The sequence below is a fragment of the Tachyglossus aculeatus genome, chromosome 22 (genome assembly GCF_015852505.1).
Source record: "Tachyglossus aculeatus isolate mTacAcu1 chromosome 22, mTacAcu1.pri, whole genome shotgun sequence".
NCBI classification, from domain to species: Eukaryota; Metazoa; Chordata; class Mammalia; order Monotremata; family Tachyglossidae; genus Tachyglossus; species Tachyglossus aculeatus.
Window position 1 is genome coordinate 51624103 of NC_052087.1, and position 15812 is coordinate 51639914.

Sequence of the window (15812 nt, forward strand, 5' to 3'; positions counted from 1 at the left end):
ACCTCCCCAGAGCTTAGAACAGTGCTTTGCACATAGTAAGCGCTTAACAAATGCCATCATTATTATTATTAATAAATACGATTGAATGGATGAATGAATCTGTAAAATGGGGGTGAAGACTGTGACCCCCTTGTGGGACAGGGACCGTGTCCGACCTGATGACTTTGTATCATCATCATCATCATCATCAATCGTATTTATTAATAAATAAATAAATAAATAATGATGGCATTTATTAAGCGCTTACTATGTGCAAAGCACTGTTCTAAGCGCTGGGGAGGTTACAAGGTGATCAGGTTGTCCCACGGGGGGCTCACAGTCTTAATCCCCATTTTACAGATGAGGTAGCTGAGGCCCAGAGAAGTGAAGTGACTTGCCCAAAGTCACACAGCTGACAAGTGGCGGGGCCGGGATTTGAACCCCTGACCTCCGACTCCAAAGCCCGGGCTCTTTCCATTGAGCCACGCTGCTTATTGAGCGCTTACTATGGGCAGAGCACTGTACTAAGCGCTTGGGAAGTCCAAATTGGCAACATCCAGAGACAGTCCCTACCCGACAGTGGGCTCACGGTCTAAAAGGGGGAGACAGAGAACAAAACCAAACATATTAACAAAATAAACTAAATAGAATAGATAGGTACAAGTAAAATAAATAAATAAATAAATAAATAGGGTAATAAAGATGTACACACACATGTACATATGTATATATGTATACATATAATGATGGCATTTATAATGATGGCATTTGTTAAGCGCTTACTATGTGCAAAGCACTGTTCTAAGCGCTGGATACATATGTAGATACATATGTATCTACCAACACGTTTAGAACAGTGCTTGCCGCGTAGTAAGCGCGTGACAAGGAGTGTTCAGCCTGGGCAACAACAGCTACGGACAGTGCGGCCGAGAGGTCGTCGAGAACGAGGTGTACAGGTGGGCATTGGGGGTGGCGGGGGGCCTGCTCGTGCGGGAGGAAGCGCGGGGCTACTGTTTGGCACCCCTTCCCCGGAGGCTTCAGGAGAGGGCTCCTCACAGAAGCAGAGGGGCAGGAGAGGGTGAGCCGTTGTCCAATCTGCCCATTCTTCTACCCTTGGTACTTACTGAGCACCTACGGGGAGCAGAGCTCTGTTCTAGGCAGGACCCCCTCCGTTCTCTCTGTATGCGGGGGAGGCAGATGGTATCTCTGAAGCACAACAGAGATAGGCCTTCCCAGACTGAGCCCCTTCCTTCCTCTCCCCCTCGTCCCCCTCTCCATCCCCCGCATTTTACCTCCTTCCCTTCCCCACAGCACCTGTATATATGTATATATGTTTGTACATATTTATTACTGTATTTATTTATTTTACTTGTACGTATCTATTCTATTTATTTTATTTTGTTAGTATGTTTGGTTTTGTTCTCTGTCTCCCCCTTTTAGACTGTGAGCCCACTGTTGGGTAGGGACTGTCTCTAGATGTTGCCAATTTGTACTTCCCAAGCGCTTCGTACAGTGCTCTGCACATAGTAAGCGCTCAATAAATACGATTGATGATGATGACAAACACCATCTTAATCAGCCAACGAGGGAGCGGCGGCCCAGAGGGCCCGACGTCCGGCTAATTGGGGAGCGGGCCCCGGGTGGAGGGGCGGGCAGCGTGAGGAGGAGGGGGCTCACGCTGGCATTGAGGTAGGGGCCGATCTTGCCCAGGCACACGGTCGTGTTGCAGCGGATCGGGCCTTGGTCGTCCTTGGCCTGCAGCCGGGCGAAGTGCTTCATCAGCTCCACGTTCAGGTTGTTCTCGTTCAGTTTGGGGGCCAGGAGCAGCATGGACTGCGGGGGGATGCGGCAGAGTGAGTCGGACCCCCCACCCCCCCACGGCCTTCCCCTCCCGTCCCGCCCGCGGCACCTCCGTTTCCCGCCCCGGCCCCCGCCCACCTTGACGGTCTGCTCCCGGATGGCCGGGTTTGTGTCCAGGAAGCCGTGGACCACGTGGGGGAAGATCTGGGAGTTGACGGTGGGCTCGTTCAGGTACTGGATGAACTGCTCCATCTGCAGCCCGGGAGGCAGGGTTCAGGCCGGGGGGGGCCCCGGCCCCCTCGTCCCCGAGGCATCCCCGGGTCGGGCCGGGGCTCGGCGGGAGCTGCGAGGGAGCAGCCCGCTCACCTGCTGCAGCAGCCGGATCCTCATGGCACGGTCCGGGGAGGAGAACATCTTGACGACGACGGGGATGATCTTCTGCTGGTACTCCTCCGCGCCGAGGAGCTTCCCCACCTGCGAGGATCAAAAGGGGGGTGCGAGGTGGGCAGGGAGTCCATCACCTCACTCCGACTCCCTGCCACGGTGAGGACGGGCCGGAGCCGGGGGGCAAGCTGGCCCGGGCAACCAACGGGATCAGCGGGCCCCTCCGCACCCCACGGCGCTGGCACGGGGGGCCGGGAGAGGGTAATCGATCCATCGTCTTATCGAGTGCTTATGAGCCCGATGTTGGGTAGGGACTGTCTCTATATGTCACCTGTATATATGTTTGTACATATTTATTACTCTATTTATTTTGCTTGTACGTATCTGTAACAGGCACAGAGAAGTGAAGTGACTTGCCCAAGGTCACACAGCTGACAATTGGCGGAGCTGGGATTTGAACCCGGGACCTCTGACTCCAAAGCCTGGGCTCTTTCATTCAATCGTGTTTATCGAGCGCTTGCTGTGTGCAGAGCGCTGTACTGGGCGCTTGGGAAGTACAAGTTGGCAACATAAACTTTCTGCTGAGCCACGCTGCTTCTCTCATTCAACCCATTTATTTTACTTGTACATATTTATTCTATTTTATTTTGTTAATATGTTTGGTTTTGTTCTCTGTCTCCCCCTTCTAGACTGTGAGCCCACTGGTGGGTAGGGGCCGTCTCTATATGTTGCCAACTTGGACTTCCCAAGCGCTTAGTACAGTGCTCTGCACACAGTAAGCGCTCAATAAATACGATTGAATGAATGAATGAATATCTATTCTATTTATTTTATTTTGTTAGTATGTTTGGTTCTGTTCTCTGTCTCCCCCTTTTAGTCTGTGAGCCCACTGTTGGGTAGGGACCGTCTCTATATGTTGCCAATTTGTACTTCCCCAGCGCTTAGTACAGTGCTCTGCACATAGTAAGCGCTCAATAAATACGATTGATTGATTGATTATATGTTGCCAACTTGTACTTCCCAAGCGCTTAGGACAGTGCTCTGCATATAGTAAGCGCTCAATAAATACGATTGATGATGATGAGTGCTTACTGTGTGCAGGAAACCGTACTAAGTGCTTGAGAAGGGACAACACAACAATGTAACAGACATTTTCTCTGCCCACAACGAGCTTGGGCTGTTACAGGATTCGGCAGTGTGGCTTAGTGGAAAGACCATGGGCTTTGGAGTCAGAGGTCCCGAGTTCAAACTCCGGCTCCGGCAACTGTCAGCTGTGTGACTCTGGCCAAGTCACTTCACTTCTCTGTGCCTCAGTTACCTCATCTGTAAAATGAGGATTGAAACTGTGAGCCCCCCATGGGACAACCTGATCACCTTGTCACCTCCCCAGCGCTTAGAACGGTGCTTTGCACATAGTAAGCGCTTAACAAATACCATCATCATCATCATCTGCTGCTGCTTGCCCTCTGTTCACTCTTCCCTTCAGGGACGGACACTGAGGCTGGAGAAGAGCGTTCAATCATTTAATCGTATTTACTGAGCACTTACTGTGCACACTGTATCAATCAATCAATCGTATTTATTGAGCGCTTACTGTGCACACTGTATCAATCAATCAATCGTATTTATTGAGCGCTTACTGTGCGCAAAGCACTGTACTAAGCGCTTGTACTTGGGAGCCGGCTGGAAGTCCCAAGCCCCAGCGCGTAGCTGTCTGAGGGGCTTCCAGAGTTCGCTGTTCAGTAGGGAGAGACCTCAGGCCCTAAAGGGCCGTAGGAGGAGGCCGCTAGCAGGAGAAGCGGCCCGGCCTAGTGGCTAGACCCCGGCCCGGGAATCAGAAGGACCTGGGTTCTAATCCCGGCTCCGTCACTTCATCATCATCATCATCATCAATCGTATTTATTGAGCGCTTACTGTGTGCACAGCACTGTACTGAGCACTTGGGAAGTACAAATTGGCAACACATAGAGACAGTCCCTACCCAACAGTGGGCTCACAGTCTAAAAGGGGGAGACAGAGAACAAAACCAAACATACTAACAAAATAAAATAGAATAGATATGTACAAGTAAAATAAATAGAGTAATAAATATGTACAAACATATATACAGGAACATAGAAAGCACTTCACAAATGCCACAACTCTAACAGCATTATATTATTATTAAGGCATATTGAATAGATCAGGTGTAACAAGTCTGACCTTGGGCTTACAACACAATTGGTTCCTGAAAAACGCATCCTATGGGTGTGAATTCAAGGCGGAATCAGCCTTCCCCTCGGAATAATAATGACGGCATTTATTAAACGCTCACTACGTGCCAAGCACCGTTCCAAGCGCTGGGGAGGTTACGAGGCCATCAGGTTGTCCCACGGGGGGCTCACGGTCTCAATCCCCATTTTACAGATGAGGGAACGGAGGCCCAGAGAAGCGAAGTGACTCGCCTGAAGTCACACAGCTGACAATTGGCAGAGCCGGGAACGAGGATCTGCTGGAGGGTTACAGCTCCGGCGGGGACGGTGGCCACGTCGGCTCCGGGCTGGGGGCTCCTCCGGGCTGGGGGTCTGCTGTGGGACCTCGAGCAAGTCGCTTCACTTCTCTGGGCCTCAGTTCCCCCATCTCTAAAACAGGGACTGAGACTGTGAGCCCCATGTGGGACAGGGACTGTGTCCAACCTGGTTTGCTTGTATCCACCCCAGCGCCTAGTACAGTGCCTGGTACACAGTGAGCCCCCCATGGGACAAACTGATCACCTTGTAACCTCCCCAGCGCTTAGAACAGTGCTTTGCACATAGTATTAACAAATGCCATTATTATTATTAAGCGCATAACACCATAATTATAACAATAATTATTATCATTACTTTGGGAAAGTCCCTTCACTTCTCTACACTTCCGTTCCCTCGTCTGGAAAATGGGGATTGAGACTGGGAGCCCCCCCTTGGGACAGGGGACTGTGTCCGTCCCGATTACTTTATATCCACCCCGGCGCTTAGAACGGTGCCTGGCACATGAGCTCTTGGCAAATACCAGGAGAAGCAGCGTGGCTCAGTGGAAAGAGCCCGGGCTTTGGAGTCAGAGGCCGTGGGTTCAAATCCCGGCTCCGCCACTCGGCAGCCGCGTGACTTTGGGCGAGTCACCTCACTTCTCTGGGCCTCGGTTCCCTCCTCTGTAAAATGGGGATTAAGACTGTGAGCCCCCCGTGGGACAACCTGATCGCCTTGTAAATTCCCCAGCACTTTTAGAACAGTGCTCCGCACATAGTAAGCGCTTAATAAATGCCATTTAAAAAAAGGAAAAAAAAGAGAGAAGCCAACAAATCCTGCCCTCCTCTGAGTTCCCCTCCCCTGCCCGGCCTGAGTCCGAGGGGTCTGTGTGCCCACCTTGAAGAGGGGGGTGAGGATGACCGCCCCGGCGCTGCTGAACTCGAAGGCCGTCAGCAGCTGGGGCAGGACCTTGTGGCGACAGAAGTCCTCGGGGAAGGAGTCCAGGTTCTCGCTCAACTCCTGGAAGAACTTCTGCCTCTCGGCCGGCTCCTTGATCTGCCCGCCGGGGGATGAGGGGGACAGCGTCGGGGCTCACCGTTGGCCCCCCGCCAACCCCCGCCTGACCCGGGCTGGGGATCGTTCACCTAGTGTGGGGCCGAGGGCCCGGGAAGCCGCCGCAGGCACGTCCCGGCATCGTTCTTGCTGTTCATTCATCAGTCCGCTCATTCATTCGTATTTAGTGAGCGCTTACTGTGTGCACAGCACCGTATTAAGCCCTTGGGTGGGTACAACAGAACAGTAAACTGACACGTTCCCTGCCCACAATGAGTTTACAGTCGAGAGGGAGGGGATGACTCCTTGGGGATGCCGAGGCTGGGAACAGGAAGGGGTCTTGGGCTAAAGCTAGGGCAATCCCCCTCCCCCCTGCCCCTACGGCTCATCACCCCTCCTTGGACCCCTCCCCATTCATTCATTTATTCGTTCATATTTACTGAGCGCTTACTGAGTGCAGAGCACTGTACTAAGCGCTTGGGAAGTCCAAGTTGGCAACATACAGAGACGGTCCCTACCCAACAGCGGGCTCACACTCTAACCCTCCCGGGCTCACCTCCCTCAGCTCTTTCCACCGAGCCACGCTGCTTCTCTAAGCCGTCCAAAGGGGCTGCTTGCTCTCTGGGAGCTTCGGGCACAGAAATGGGGGCATCGAGGGGGGAATGAGACACAGAGGTACTCCGAGGTGGGGTTGGGCAAGTCACTTCACTTCCCTGTGCCTCAGTTCCCCCATCTGGAAAATGGGGATTGAGACTGTGAACCCCATGTGGGACAGGGACTGCGTCCGACCCAATTTGCTTGGATATCTACCCCAGGCCCCCCTATTTTCCTGGGCCACTCATCCCCAAGGCTCCCGCTTCCGGGCCCCTCGTCCTCCGGGGCCTCCTGATCCCCTCCCCGCCGCCGCCTCGGGAGCCCATCCCCTCCCTCACTTGGATCTCCTCCAGGAAGAGGTTGGTCTCCACAAAACTGTTGCACATGAAGCCGTGGGGGGAGCGGCAGTTCTGCAGGAAGCGGGCCGGGTTGGGGCGCATCTTCGGGTTGGCCCCCACTAGCTCACAGTAGTGCGGGACCAGAGACTTGGGGATCTGGAGGGAGAAGGGAGCGTGGCCTAGGGGAGCAGCCCCGCGCATCCCGGGGAACTTGGGGGGCAGCAGGGAGAGAAGACGGGGGAACGGAGGGGGACCTGGAGGCAGGGCATTTCTACGCCTGTTACCCCACCCCGGGGGTCCCCCGAGCCCCTTCCCTCCCACAGACCCAGCAGCGAGGCCAAGTGGATAAAGCCCGGGCCTAGGGAGTCGGAAGGTCATGGGTTCTAATCCCAGCTCCACCGCTTGACTTGACCTCGGGCAAGTCACTTCACCGGGATGATTCGGTTCCCTCATCTGTACAGTGGGATTAAGACCGGGAGCCCTATGTGGGACAGGGATTGGGCCCACCCTGACTAGCTTCTATCTACCCCAGCGCTTAGAAAAGTGCCGGGCACATAGTAAGTGCTTAACAAATACCGTAATGATGGTAACATATAATAATTATTATTGCTCAATCCCCCGGAGCAGGGGGGCTGATGGCTTGGGATTCGGCCTTCTGAATCCCTTCTTATAATAATAATAATGGCAGGGGGGCTGATGGCTTGGGATTCGGCCCCCTGAATCCCCCCTTTTTTTTTTTTAATGGCATTTATTAAGCACTTACTACGTGCGAAGCACCGTTCTAAGTGCTGGGGAGGTTACAAGGTGATCAGGTTGTCCCTCAGGGGGCTCACAGTCTTAATCCCTATTTTACAGATGAGGTCACTGAGGCACAAAGTCACACGGCTGACAAGTGGCAGAGCCGGGATTTGAACCCATGACCTCTGACTCCAAAGCCCGGGCTCTTTCCACTGAGCCACGCCGCTTCTCTAAGCCGTCCAAAGGGGCTGCTGCTCTCTGGGAGCTTCGGGCACAGAAATGGGGGCATCGAGGGGGCAGAGAGAGGGGAAATGAGACACAAAGGTACTCCGAGGTGGGGTTGGGCAAGTCACTTCACCTCCCTGTGCCTCGGTTCCCCCATCTGGAAAATGGGGATTGAGACTGTGAACCCCGTGTGGGGCAGGGACTGCGTCCGAACCGATTTGCTTGGATATCTACCCCAGCGCTTAGTACAAAGCCTGGCACATACTAAGCGCTTAACAAATACCATCATTGTTATAATTATTAGGGGCGTGGAGTCCGGGCAGAGAGCAGAGGGGAGAGACTCACCTTCCCTAGAGAGCGCAGGGAGGTAGCCCGGGGCAACGAGCCGTTGAAAACTTCCCAGATCAGGCAGCCCAGCCTCCACACATCCGCTGACCTGGTGGCACCAAACAAATTAATTCATTCATTCAATCGTATTTATTGAGCGCTTACTGTGTGCAGATGCAGAAGATTCAGATGCTGGTGGTATCAAATATTTCTTTCTGCAGCAGATATTTGAGAGACATCTATAAGACTGAGTTGCAAATACAATTGAGACTTTTTCCTCTTGGCTGGGTCATCACAACATTGTCAGGAAATATTTGGACAGTGTTAACAGCCACTGGAAAACGTTTAGTACATATTTACTATTCTTTTTATTTTGTTAATGATGTGCATAGAGCTTTCATTCTATTTGTTCTGACGATTTTGACACCTGTCTACATGTTTTGTTTTGTTGTCTGTCTCCCCTTTCTAGACTGTGAGCCCGTTGGTGGTGGGTAGGAACCGTCTCTAGATGTTGCCGACTTGGACTTCCCAAGCGCTTAGTCCAGTGCTCTGCACACAGTAAGCGCTCAATCAATACGGCTGAATGAATGAATCAATCAATCGCATTTATTGAGCACTTACTGTGTGCAGAGCACTGTACTAAGCGCTTGGGAAGTACAAGTTGGCAACATATAGAGACAGTCCCTACCCAACAGTGGGCTCACAGTCTAAAAGGGGCAGGGGACACACGAATGAATAATGATGGCATTAATTAATGATGGCATTTATTAAGCGCTTACTATGTGCAAAGCACTGTTCTAAGTGCTGGGGGGGTTACAAGGTGATCAGGTTGTCCCACGGGGGGTTCACAGTCTTCATTCCCATTTTACAGATGAGGGAACTGAGGCACAGAGAAGTTAAGTGACTTGCCCAAAGTCACTCAGCTGACGGAGCCGGGATTTGAGCCCATGTCCTCTGACTCCAAAGCCTGTGCTCTTTCCACTGAGCCACGCTGCTTCTCTATGCATTCATCATTCAGTGAATGCATGAAGGAATGCAGAGCACTGTACTAAGCGCTTGGGAAGTACAAGTTCATTCATTCATTCATTCATTCAATCGCCTTTATTTTTAGACTGTGAGCCCACTGTTGGGTAGGGACTGTCTCTATATGTTGCCAATTTGTACTTCCCAAGCGCTTAGTCCAGTGCTCTGCACACAGTAAGCGCTCAATAAATACGATTGATGATGATGATATTGAGCGCTTACTGTGTGCAGAGCACTGGACTAAGCGCTTGGGAAGTACAACTGGCAACATCTAGAGACGGTCCCTACCCAACAGCGGGCTCGCAGTCTAGAAGGGGAAGACAGACGACAAAACGAAAGATATTAACAAAATAAAATGAGTAAAACAGTAAACAATGCCATTAGGACCCAGGCGATGGGTCCCCAGCACCCCCAGGGTTCCCTGTGTCCCCCCCGCTGCCTCGGAATATCCCCCGGCCCAGATTTCCGACCCACGCACCATTTCTCCCCGACGCCTTTGCCGCTGCTGTCCGTCTTCTCGGGGGGGTCGTAGCGCTCCAGTTCGGGGATCCCCTTCCTTGGGGGGGGGCCCCCGCTGTCCCCCTGCGCTGAGTACATGTAGTCCAGGCCCCCCAGCTTCCACTCCCCGGCCCGGTCCACGAAAACCGCCGCCACGCAGACGTTGTTGTGGATGAGGCCGCAGTCGTTGACCAGGAAGCTCAGGGCCTTCTGCGGGCGAGGGGGGCACCGGGGTGACACCCCAGCCCCGGGGCAGGGGGAGTGGGGTCTCCACCTCTCCCCGTCCTCACCCCGTGGGGGGCAGTTGGGTGACCCTCATGCTCTTACCACAATCTGGTGCAGCCCCCAGGAGACCTCCAGTTGGCTCAGCTCCCCAGCGTCGCCTTTCGCCTTCAGGTAGGTCCCCAGGGGGGTCACGGGCTCCGTCACCACGTAGAGACATTTGTCCGTCTGCGGGCAGGGAGGAGGCGGCAGAGGGAAAGGGGAAACTGAGCCCTCAATAAATACGATTGAATGAATGAATGAATCAATCAATCAATCGTATTTATTGAGCGCTTACTATGTGCAGAGCACTGTACTAAGCGCTTGGGAAGTACAAATTGGCATCACATAGAGACAGTCCCTACCCAACAGTGGGCTCACAGTCTAAAAGGGGGAGACAGAGAACAGAACCAAACATACCAACAAAATAAAATAAGTAGGATAGAAATGTACAAGTAAAATAAATAAATAAATAAATAGAGTAATAAATATGTACAACCATATATACATATATACAGGTGCTGTGGGGAAGGGAAGGAGGTAAGACGGGGGGATGGAGAGGGGGACGAGGGGGAGAGGAAAGAAGGGGCTCAGTCTGGGAAGGCCTCCTGGAGGAGGTGAGCTCTCAGCAGGGCCTTGAAGGGAGGAAGAGAGCTAGCTTGGCGGAGGGGCAGAGGGATTGGGGGCATTCCAGGCCCGGGGGATGACATGGGCTGGGGGTCGATGGCGGGACAGGCGAGAGCGAGGTACAGTGAGGAGATTAGCGGTGGAGGAGCGGAGGGTGCGGGCTGGGCTGGAGAAGGAGAGAAGGGAGGTGAGGTAGGAGGGGGCGAGGTGATGGACAGCCTTGAAGCCCAGGGTGAGGAGTTTCTGCCTGATGCGCAGATTGATCGGTAGCCATTGGAGGTTTTTGAGGAGGGGAGTAATATGTCCAGAGCGTTTCTGGACAAAGATAATCCGGGCAGCAGCATGAAGTATGGATTGAAGTGGAGAGAGACACGAGGATGGGAGATCAGAGAGAAGGCTCTGAATGAATGAATGAATGACACCGGGCCCAGGGGCGGGGCGGCAGGGACCCTGGCCTCCCTCCCGCCATAAACCCTCTTTAAGTGCCCGGTGACCAGTGGGGAGTCGAATGATGACGATGGCATTTGTTAAGCGCTTACTATGTGCCGAGCACTGTTCTACGCGCTGGGGTAGACGGGAGGCAACCAGGTTGTCCCATGTGGGGCTCGCAGTCTTCATCCCCATTTTCCAGATGAGGTCACTGCGCTTAGTCCAGTGCTCTGCACCCAGTAAGCGCTCAATAAATACGCTTGATTGATTGATTGAAGTGACTTTCTCAGAGTCACACGGCTGACAAGCGGCGGAGCCGGGATTAGAACCCACGACCGCTGACTCCCAAGCCACTGAGCCGCGCTGCTTCGTAATCCCGCCGCTCAGTGGGGAAACTAAGGGCTGGGGGGGGGGGACAGGACACGCTGGGGTTTCCAGGAGAGCGGGGAAGCATCATCATCATCATCATCATCAATCGTATTTATAGAGCGCTTACTATGTGCAGAGCACTGTACTAAGCGCTTGGGAAGTACAAATTGGCAACACATAGAGACATGGCTCAGTGTTAGTACAGTGCTCTGCACACAGTAAGCGCTCAATAAGTACAATTGAATGAATGAATGGAAAGAGCCCAGGCTTTGGAGTCACAGGTCATGGGTTCAAATCCCGGCTCCGCCGCTTGTCAGCTATGTGAGTTTGGGCAAGTCACTTCACTTCTCTGGGCCTCAGTTCCCCCATCTGGAAAATGGGAATTAAGACTGTGAGCCCGCCGTGGGACAACCTGATCACCTTGTGTCCTCCCCAGCGCTTAGAACAGTGCTTTGCACATAGTAAGCGCTTAACAGACACCAAAATTATTTATTGCTTTATTTATCCTACCTCCAACCCATCGATGTAGGCCAGGATATTGGGGTGGCGGAGGGTTTTGAGGCGCTTGAAGGCCGCTTTGGCCAGCAGGGTCTGCTCCTCGGCGCCGGGCTTCACGTCGTAGATGAACACGGACACGGGGTCGCCGGTGGCCTGCGGGGTCACAGGGGTCACGGGGGTCACAGGGGGGTCGAGGGGAACGGAGCCAGGGGGATCTGGCCACCCCACGAGTGGGGGTCCCGGCCCCTGCCCTCCCCGCCCACCCTTCGGGCTCCCTCCCCTGAATTCATTCATGCATTCATGCAGCGTGGCTCAGGGGAAAGAGCACAGGATTTGGAGTCAGGGGTCATGGGTCCAAATCCTAGCTCTGCCAATTAATAATAATAATAATAATAATAATAATAATAATGGCATTTATTGAGCCCTTATGTGCAGAGCACTGTTCTAAGCTCTGGGGAGGTTACAAGGCGATCAGCTTGCCCCACTGGGGGCTCACAGTCTTCATCCCCATTTTCCAGATGAGGTCACTGAGGCCCAGAGAAGTTAAATGACTTGCCCAAAGTCACACAGCTGACAAGTGGCGGAGTCAGGATTTGAACCCATGACCTCTGGGCAAGTCACTTCACTTCTCTGGGCCTCAGTTCCCTCATCTGTAAAATGGGGGTGGAGACTGTGAACCCCCCCATGGGACAACCTGATCTCCTTGTAACTTCCCCAGCGCTTAGAACAGTGCTTGGCACATAGGAAGCAGGGAAGCAGCGTGGCTCAGTGGAAAGAGCCCGGGCTTTGGAGTCAGAGGTCATGGGTTCAAATCCTGGCTCCGCCAACTGTCAGCCGTGTGACTTTGGGCGAGTCACTTTACTTCCCTGGGCCTCAGTGACCTCATCGGTAAAATGAGGATTAAAAAACTGTGAGCCCCCCATGGGACAACCTGATCACCTTGTAACCTCCCCGGTGCTTAGAACAGTGCTTTGCATATAGTAAGCGCTTAACAAATACCATCATTATTATTAGTAGTAGTAGTAGTAAGTGCTTAATAAATGCCATCATTATTATTATTATTTACTGAGTGCTTACTGCATGCAGAGCACTGGACTGAGCGCTTGGGATTGATTGCCCACCCTCTTTCCAAGGCTTCGAAGGCAAGGAAAGACTGTGAGCCCACTGTTGGGTATGGACCGTCTCTCTATGTTGCCAACTTGTACTTCCCAAGCGCTTAGTCCAGTGCTTTGCACACAGTAAGCGCTCACTAAATACGATTGAATGAACGAATTTATTACTCTATTTACTTTACTTGTACATATTTATTCTATTTATTTTATTTTGTTAATATGTTTCAGTTTTGTTGTCCGTCTCCCCCTTCTAGACTGTGAGCCCGCTGTTGGGTAGAGACCGTCTCTAGATGTTGCCAACTTGGGACTAAATACGACCCTCCACAACATTGCCAAGATCCGCCCTTTCCTCTCCATCCAAACCGCTACCCTGCTCGTTCAAGCTCTCATCCTATCCCGTCTGGACTACTGCATCAGCCTTCTCTCTGATCTCCCATCCTCGTGTCTCTTCCCACTGCAATCCATACTTCATGCTGCTGCCCGGATCGTCTTTGTCCAGAAACGCTCTGGGCATGTTACTCCCCTCCTCAAAAATCTCCAGTGGCTACCAATCAATCTGCACATCAGGCAGAAACTCCTCACCCTGGGCTTCCAGGCTGTCCATCCCCTCGCCCCCTCCTACCTCACCTCCCTACTCTCCTTCTCCAGCCCACCCCACTCCCTCCGCTCCTCCGCCGCTGATCTCCTCCCCGTACCTCGCTCTCGCCTGTCCCGCCATCGACCCCCGGCCCACGTCCTCCCCCTGGCCTGGAATGCCCTCCCTCTGCCCAACCGCCAAGCTAGCTCTCTTCCTCCCTTCGAGGCCCTACTGAGGGCTCACCTCCTCCAGGAGGCCTTCCCAGACTGAGCCCCTTCCTTCCTTTCCCCCTCGTCCCCCTCTCCATCCCCCCATCTTACCTCCCTCCCTCCCCCACAGCACCTGTATATATGTATATGTTTGTACATATTTATTACTCTATTTATTTATTTATTTATTTTGCTTGTACATATCTATTCTGTTTATTTTATTTTGTTAGTATGTTTGGCTTTGTTGTCTGTCTCCCCCTTTTAGACTGTGAGCCCACTGTTGGGTAGGGACTGTCTCTATATGTTGCCAACTTGTACTTCCCAAGCGCTTAGTACAGTGCTCTGCACACAGTAAGTGCTCAATAAATACGACTGATTGATTGATTGATTGACTGACTGAATGTACAAACATGCACACAGTAAGAGCTCAATCAATACGATTGAATGAATGAATGTACAAACATGCACACAGTAAGTGCTCACTAAATACGACTGAATGGATGAATGAATGCACACACATGCACCCAGTAAGCACTCACTAAATACGACTGAATGGATGAATGAATGTACAAAACATGCACACAGTAAGCACTCACTAAATACGATTGAATGAATGAATGTACAAGCACGCACACAGTAAGTGCTCACTAAATACGACTGAATGAATGAATGTACAAACAAACATGCACACAGTAAGCGCTCACTAAATACGATTGAATGAATGAAGGAGTGTACAAACAAGCATGCACACAGTAAGCGCTCACTAAATACGACTGAATGAATGAATGGACAAACATGCACACAGTAGGCACTCACTAAATACGATTAAATGAATGAATGAATGTGCAAACAAACATGCACACAGTAAGCGCTCACTCAATACGATTGAAAGAATGAATGTACAAACATGCACACAGTAAGAGCTCACTCAATACGACTGAATGAATGTACAAACATGCACAGTAAGCGCTCACTCAATACGACTGAACGGATGAATGAATGTACAAACATGCACACAGTAAGCGCTCACTCAATACGACTGAACGAATGAACGTACAAACACGCACACAGTAAGCGCTCACTCAATACGATTGAATGAATGAATGTACAAACATGCACACGGTAAGCGCTCACTAAATACGACTGAATGGATGAATGAATGTACAAACATGCACACAGTGAGCGCTCACTCAATACGACTGAATGAATGAATGTACAAACATGCACACAGTAAGCGCTCACTCAATACGACTTAACGAATGTACAAACATGCACATAGTAAGCGCTCACTCAATACGACTGAATGAATGAATGTACAAACATGCACACAGTAAGCGCTCACTCAATACGACTGAATGAATGAATGAATGAATGTACAAACATGCACAGTAAGCGCTCACTAAATACGACTGAATGGATGAATGAATGTACAGACATGCACACAGTAAGCGCTCACTAAATACGACTGAATGAATGGACATACAAACATGCACACAGTAAGCCCTCACTCAATACGACTGAATGGATGAATGAATGTACAAACATGCCCACGGTAAGCGCTCACTCAATACGACTGAATGAATGAATGTGCAAACATGCACACAGTAAGCGCTCACTCAATGCGACTGAATGAATGGATGAATGTGCAAACAAACACGCACACAGTAAGCACTCAATAAATACGACTGGATGAATGAAAGGAAGCCGGAGGGGCGGGAAGGCGGTGCGGCCCCACCCCCCGGGCCACGTCTCTCTTCTTCCTCCTCCTCCCCATCCTCCTCCTCCTCCTCCCCGTCCTCCGGGGCCTCCGTCCCTCTCCGTGTGTCTCGGGGCCTCCGGGGGCAGACGGCCTCCGGGCCACGTGGGTCCCCGGGGGTCCCGGGGGGGGGGGGGTCCTCACCTTCTTCTTTCCCCGGTGCAGGCCCCAGGGCCCGGGCGGGGTCTCCGGGGTCTCCTCCGGGGACACTTCGTACGGGAAATCCCGGATCGGGTCCCGGGAGAAGAACCACATCCTCCTCCCGCTCCGCCTCCCGGTCCCGCTCCCGGTCCCGCTCCCGTTCCGGTTCCTCCGGAGCCCGGCGGGGAGGGGGCGGGGCCGGAAGGCGAGGGGCGGGCCCTGATTGGTGGAGGCGGGAAAGGGGGCGGGGCCGGAAGGCGAGGGGCGGGCCCTGATTGGTGGAGGCGGGACGGGGGCCGGGACCGGCGGGCGAGGGGCGGGGCCTGATTGGTGGGGCCGGGAAAGGGAGCGGGGCCTGATTGGTGGAGGTGGGGGAAATGGGCGGGGC

At 52.5% G+C, this 15812-nt stretch overlaps 1 protein-coding gene across 1 annotated transcript in view; it reads right to left on the reverse strand.

The window, feature by feature from the left end:
• Positions 1–15587, reverse strand: part of SCYL1 (SCY1 like pseudokinase 1) — a 36361-nt gene extending 20774 nt beyond the window's left edge. Inside the window, exons 1-10 of the mRNA XM_038764088.1 lie at positions 15428–15587; positions 11642–11782; positions 9773–9895; positions 9426–9655; positions 7943–8033; positions 6635–6790; positions 5547–5705; positions 2146–2253; positions 1918–2031; positions 1657–1812 (exon numbers count right to left, since the gene is read on the reverse strand). Coding sequence (XP_038620016.1) covers positions 1657–1812; positions 1918–2031; positions 2146–2253; positions 5547–5705; positions 6635–6790; positions 7943–8033; positions 9426–9655; positions 9773–9895; positions 11642–11782; positions 15428–15538 — 1389 coding nt within the window. The 5' untranslated portion in view covers positions 15539–15587. The remainder of the gene's footprint in view (positions 1–1656; positions 1813–1917; positions 2032–2145; positions 2254–5546; positions 5706–6634; positions 6791–7942; positions 8034–9425; positions 9656–9772; positions 9896–11641; positions 11783–15427) is intronic.
• Positions 15588–15812: the final 225 nt, after the last annotated feature.